A 6,978-nucleotide genomic window follows, 5' to 3' on the forward strand; every position below is an offset into this window, starting at 1 on the left:
AGTCTCTTTTCTTAAATCAACTTTGTTAATATATATTAGAACAATTCTTATATAGTCACAATAATTTAAATAAAAAAATATTTCTTTTAATTATTTTAAAATTATATATTTCTCTTTTATGTGTCTAAATAGTGTATTTCTACGCTTTATAATACACTATGTTTTATACCATTTATTTTTGGTATAAAACAAGTGTATCCTAATAGGCAATTGTGAAAAATCATTTAATTTTTTTATGGATTAAAAAAATTTATTTTGATAATATATATATATATATATATTATAAATTATTTGTTTGAGATTTTTAAAAGAAGTTGAAATTATTTTGTATTTATTATATGGTAACAAAAAAAAATTTAACAACATTGTCAACTATTAAAAATAATTTTTATGAGAATCTACACGAAACAACTTCTTATTTGAAAGAGTTTTTAAATTCATTTAAAATTGTGATATTTTTTAAAACATATAACAAATAGGTAACAAAACTCTTAAAAATATTATTTTTTTTAACATTAATTGTAATTCTAAGCAAAATGTCTAAGCGGATTATGGAAAAATTATATCATGATAAGCAAGATAACTCTAATTTCGATATCATATTATTTTTTGGATGAAATATCATTTTGTTATTTGCTATGTGATTTATCTTTATTCAATAATAAGTTGTGCATGGTTTGTTCATGTCCAATATCAATAGTAACATTACATAAAAAAGAATAACATAATGCTTCATGTGTTATTTTCATCAAGTCCATCTAATTCCATTGTGGTCACACTATGCCTGGCCCACTACCAGAGAAGAAAGCAAAAGGACTAGTACATAAACCTGTCATTTCTTTCCTCTTTTTCTTTTTACACTTTTTCTTTTTGCTTTGATAAAGTCATAAACGTGTCATGAAACTAAAATTTCATTAGGTTGTACTTTCTATTAAATAAAATACTTCAGTTTTCTTTTTTTCACTTATAAATAAGCTATTAGAGAGTCTAGATTATGGAGACTAATATTGGTTTATATTGTGTAAAATTTCGTAAGTATACAATTTATTGAATAGTAGAATATAAAATTATCTGTATTTTAAAAATTAATTTAATAATTATTAAATTAATTAATATTTTATATTATTTAGAGTATTGAAAATTATCGTTGGTTTAGGGTAACGAAAATGTAACGATAGAATAAAAATTATAAAGAGAGTATATAACAACACAACTTTGAATTAATGGAAAATAAACTTATAGTCATTATTTCACTTATAATATCAATATCTCAAGTCGTAATTTTGTATGAATTCTTATTTATTTTCTCAATTATCAATCATTCTTTAAAACTATTAATAAATATTTATCATTCAATGTAATATTTGTTTCTTAAATTAATTTTTTAATTGATCATACGAAAAATATAATTAAACATAAAGAATTAATAGGTTGAGTAATTGAAAGATTAGTATATATATAAGTTTTATCTTACAAGAATTCTAATCTCAATTATCTTATAAATCTCACAATTAGTTGGTCACTGGTCTATCATCATAAACATGTAAATAAAATAATAAAATAATTTGATTGAGATAAACAACAAAATCTAAAATAAAACTAAAATTAAAACTAAGACGTAGTAAAATGTATTTTAATCACAAGATTCAACAACTACCCAAGAGGAGAGTTTAGTTACTCACTCACATATAGAAAATAAAACAAATAATAGAAATGTTCATCAATTCAAATAAAAGAAATTAAATCCTAAAAGAGTATGAATTTTTGCTCCAAGACATTTTACTCCAATTCCAAACACTCACTAAGTTTCCAAAGTGTTCGTCGTTTTTTCTTTCTCTATTTTTTTTCCTTTTTGGTTATCTTTTTTTTTCCTCCTTTTTAGGATAGTAAGAACATTTTGATTTTATTCAACAACATTCTTCTTTGACACAATCTTCCCCCTTCTTTAATAACATTTTTTTATCATAAAATTCAATCTCTTTAAAGTGTGCAACAAAATTTCTTCTTACACTCATAAGTTCAAGTATTAAATTTGATATTTTTACACTTAAAATTTAGTAGATTTGACCAATTTAAATTATTTTATCATCTCATGGTCAATTCTATAAATATAATAAATAACTAAATAAATAAATAAAAATAAGTTAGAATTAAAACTATAAAATAAAAGATAATTATCCTCTTAAAATGCTATTAAAATAGGTTTGTTAGTTTAATTTTGCTTCCTTTGATTTTTTTTTTCTGACACTAATTTTGTACAATATTTGGTCGAATAATAGTTGCAAATTGCAATGTAGGCCTTGGAACAACCCTTTTACTATGCATGTCAAATTCTTTTTTCACCTAAAAAAATTGGCCTAACCACTCGTCTCAATATTAATAATTAGATTGACACCAATTTATTTTTTAATTCAAAATAAATTTTATCAAGCAGATATATTATAGTTAAAATAAAAGAGGTAAGACAAAAAAAAAATCCATTCAGATTGAGTAAATGAAATTTAAAGCAAAAATAATAGAAAATATTTAACACGAATTAAAGAAAAAGAAAGAAAATAAATGCTAATTTTTTTACAACAAGAGACCAACAAACTTTGATAAATTTTTGAATTTTGTATGCATTTCTCATACCACATTAAAAAAATTCCCTTAAAAAACAATCTATCTAAATCCAATAAAAATATGTATATGGAGTTTTAGAAAGAAAAAAAACACAAATTTTTTATCTTCAAATAAAAATAATAATAATTTGGTCCTTAAAAATATTCAAATTTGTCAATCTAGTTAAATTTATATTGCATGTAGTCATAACCTTGAGATTACATGTACTCACAAGTCACATCATTCAATTGTCTGATCAATTAAGAATTTATAATTGAAACCTTTTATTTAAAATAAATAAAAATTTATTATAAAATTTAAATTGTTTGATCTTGATCGGATGATCGATATGCTAAGTTATCAAATATTTATAAAAATACTCTACAATCACAAATTTAATTTAAATTACAATTTAAGAATCAAATTGATATTTTCTACATCTCATAAATCAAATAGGTCTCTCCATTTCTTTTTATCAAGGACAAATTTGAATGTTTATTCTTAAATAAAGATCAAATATAATGTAAATGTAGATTAGTTCTCTCCGTTTGTTGGAATTTAAACTTAGATATGACAAAACAGAACTTGACAATTTGGTACTTGTCTGCTGCCTTCCTAATTGGGCAGGCTTTGTCATATTGAACAACAAAAAGGGAATTCCATTGATATATTTAATAATTCAAGATTTAAATGTTTTTGTCTCATTTAAGGAAGTCTTTGTCAACCCCTAACTCTTTTATTTTCATTCTAATATTAAAAGTCTTTACTATGTAATCTCCACCATGATTCACCTTATTAGCATCTACACTTAATTTTTTTTCTCCCCTTTTTGTCTTCACTTATAATTTTGTGAATTAAATTTATTATAATTCTTTACATTTCAAAGAAATAAAATCATTTCTACAATACGTCTTTAAGTTTAACTTAAGTGACAAATGTCAAAATTATTAAGTTAAATATTCGAAACTAGAATTTTATAGTTACGTGTAATTTTTAAGTGATATTTATTATCTCGTTTATAAACTAAAAAAAAAGTTTTTACTACCTAAATATTAAATGCTTCTAAAATTCTCATTTGAAACTCTTTCCGCGTCCTTTAAAATAGATCTATGGCAAATTTCACTTAAAGTTGCTTCACTAAGTTCCATTGAACCATAATACCTCGTTATTTTTTTACTTCAATGAGAATTTCACATAAACTCAAAATAGATTCTACAATTTATTTCGTATATCTTAAAATAGTTCTCATAATATATCTCACATATTAATATTTTAATTGATATTAATATTTTAATTGATAAATCATAATGAATTGTTGTTTGGAGAAGAATTCATTTTCTACCTTGACAAACTCTAAAGATGAGGAATTCAAAAAGTCAACTCTTAGACTTACCAATCATTGAAGAACCTTTTATTAGAGATTTTCTTAGCTCCCAAATCAAATTGTTATTTACTTGAGTCATTAGTCTATGCCTTAGCCTAAATTAGACTCCACTTGAGGTAAATTTATTTAAAGTAAGACTTAAGATTAATTATAAAATAGTTTAAGTTTATAAATTGGTCTATTTAAATAAATAAAAATAATAAATATTATTATTATTATTATTATTATTATTATTATTATTATTATTATTATTATTATTATTATTATTATTATTATTATTATTATAGTAGATTATTTTATATTGTGATAAAAAGCATATACTTATTGATCTTTGTAATATTATTTTTATGAAAAAAAAGGTATATGCTGTTTGGGCTGTATATTTTTTTGTACCTATCTATTATCCACTTTCTCATTGTCAATATGTAACTACACAAGAAATAGTCACAACCAATTCTCTTCAAAAAGCCAAACCTTAACTAAATTCAACTTAACATACAATGCAATCACATTTGAATCCATTAATTCATATTCCACCAATAGTATACACTTCATACATCCAATCACACAATGAAAGAATTTGAATTCCCTTGTTGTGAACTAGGTTTTTGGTTATTTTTAATTATATGTCTTATGATTGTGTCATTAGCAGGCATTGCATCAGGCCTAGCTTTAGGAATATTGTCATTTAGTCAAGTTGATCTTGAGGTTCTCATTAAAGCAGGCAAACCAAAAGATAAAAAGAATGCAGGTTGGTTATATTGATGACACTACATTCTCCAATATGTGTTTTTCTTTTTTGAACAAAAATTGATTTAAATAAAAAATATAATTGAACGTAAAACATTTGATTATACTTATTTTTTTGGAAATTTTTTGTCCGAAAAATATTTTCGACCAAAAATTTTCTAGCCAAATCATATTCCTTGAAAATGCATTTTTGCGAGTAAATTTGGTGCATTTTTTATGAATTTTATTTATGAGAAGATACAATTTTTTTTGTTGTGGTTGAATAATGAATATCAAAGTAAAATTCACATTTAGATTTATAAAAAAAATTACGTATAATAATTGGCATTGCTTTGTTACTTTATTTGCAGAAAGGATTCAGCCTTTTGTAAAGAATGGACATTTTGTCTTGTGTACTCTTCTTTTGGGAAAATCATTGGCTATGGAGGTATATGCATGTAGCACAATTTTTTTCTTAGATTAAAAAATGGGAAATTATAACTTATTAACATGACACTAATGAATATTTTACATATGTCTTTGAATATATTTGAATTCTATTCCTTGAATTTATAAGAACAGACTTTTACTACTAGGGTGACACATATGGGATAAATTGAGGTTTTATGCATTATATATGTATATAATGTTAGATTAATTATTAGTTTATATATATATATATATATATATGATCTCTAAATTATATTACTTTTTTGTTTTAGTATTTACAATTTTTTGTTTGATTTTAGTAACTACAATTTTTTTTAATTATTTTCCTTTTGTTTTAGTCCTTGTAAAATTATTTTTTTTATTGATATTAGTCCTTATAATATATAGAATACTTGAATTTAGTAACTCCAATATTAATGACATAAGAACTAATTAAAATAAAATATTATACATATTGCAGGAACTAATTCTAATAAAAACTAATTTTAAGATACTAATATAAAAGAACAAAGATAAAAAAAAATTATTTGCAATAACCAAAATCAAATCAAATATGTTGAGTGGTATATTTGAAGGAAAAAATACATATTTAAATCTTAATGATTTAATTAATTGGGTTCACAATAATAACTTATTGGGAGTTTGGATCTTATAATCAAACTCATAACTACTTATGCAAGGAAATATTATCTTGTTACATAAAGGGTCATAAGTGATTTTTTAATATACATCATTAACAACAAATTAAAGTGATGCTAAATGTTTTATTTTTCAAGGCATTGCCAATTTTTATGGACTCAATCATTCCATCATGGTTTACTATTCTCATGTCAGCACCCTTGGTGACTGTATTTGCAGAGGTAATGTTTGTTTAAATAAATGCAGTTACATTATAAAAATTATTTAATCAAGTTTTTCTTGAATTAACTTATGTCATAAATTTCATCTCAGATTTTACCTCAAGCTGTATGCTCTAGATATGGACTTACTTTTGGAGCAAAATTTGCTCCCTTTACTCATCTGCTTCTTCTTATCTTCTTCCCAATAACTTATCCAGCTAGTAAGGTAAATCATATGCCTAGGTATAATAACTTAATTAAGCACTTATTAGTGTTTATTTATAAACTATTTTTATAATAAAAAATAAAAAAATAGATTTTATATAAGTTATAAGTTGTTTTAATAAGCTATCCTGAAAAACTTATAGAAATAAGCTGAAAATAGCTTATAGACGTGTTAGAAACTATTTTCACAAATTCTTCTAACAGTCTCGTAAGTGTTTATATCGGAAAATAAGTTTAAATAAGTTAATTTAAAAAGACCTTAAATCTATTTCATGTCAATATTATGTGTCAAATAAAAGTAATTTGTAATTGACTATGAAACACAAACACTGAATACCTCACTGAAGTGTAGACACTGATTATAAATAAAAAATAAAAGTAATTGAATATAACTACAAATATCAATGTCATATGGATGTTGAATACTAACATGTGTTAGACACTGATCGCACCTTAAATTTGAAGTGTCGATGATAATGAAAAGAAATAAAGCTATTTTATTTTTCAATTTATGTACATATACACAAATAAAGAAAAATAATAGCAGTAGAAATAAAAGAAAAAAATACAAATTGAATTAGAAATTTAAACTCAATTTATTGAACTAATTACCATATATAGTAAAAATTCATCAACAAACACATTTAAGGTAATTTGTCTCTATAGGCCTCTTTTTGAGAAGATTTAATTAATATATATCTTTAAGTCTCTTGCTATTTTGGTAGGTGTTGGATTGGGCTTTAGGGAAAG

General features: G+C 23.1%; 1 protein-coding gene across 1 annotated transcript in view; it reads left to right on the forward strand.

The window, feature by feature from the left end:
- Window positions 1-4,498: 4,498 nt before the first annotated feature.
- LOC101496638 (DUF21 domain-containing protein At2g14520-like) overlaps window positions 4,499-6,978 on the forward strand; it is a 7,910-nt gene continuing 5,430 nt past the window's right edge. The window contains exons 1-5 of the mRNA XM_027330998.2: window positions 4,499-4,736; window positions 5,086-5,162; window positions 5,941-6,024; window positions 6,116-6,229; window positions 6,954-6,978. The exon at window positions 6,954-6,978 is cut by the window's right edge and continues 98 nt beyond it. Coding sequence (XP_027186799.1) covers window positions 4,556-4,736; window positions 5,086-5,162; window positions 5,941-6,024; window positions 6,116-6,229; window positions 6,954-6,978 — 481 coding nt within the window. The 5' untranslated portion in view covers window positions 4,499-4,555. The remainder of the gene's footprint in view (window positions 4,737-5,085; window positions 5,163-5,940; window positions 6,025-6,115; window positions 6,230-6,953) is intronic.

Source organism: Cicer arietinum, chromosome 8 (assembly GCF_000331145.2).
Source record: "Cicer arietinum cultivar CDC Frontier isolate Library 1 chromosome 8, Cicar.CDCFrontier_v2.0, whole genome shotgun sequence".
Classification (NCBI taxonomy): Eukaryota; Viridiplantae; Streptophyta; class Magnoliopsida; order Fabales; family Fabaceae; genus Cicer; species Cicer arietinum.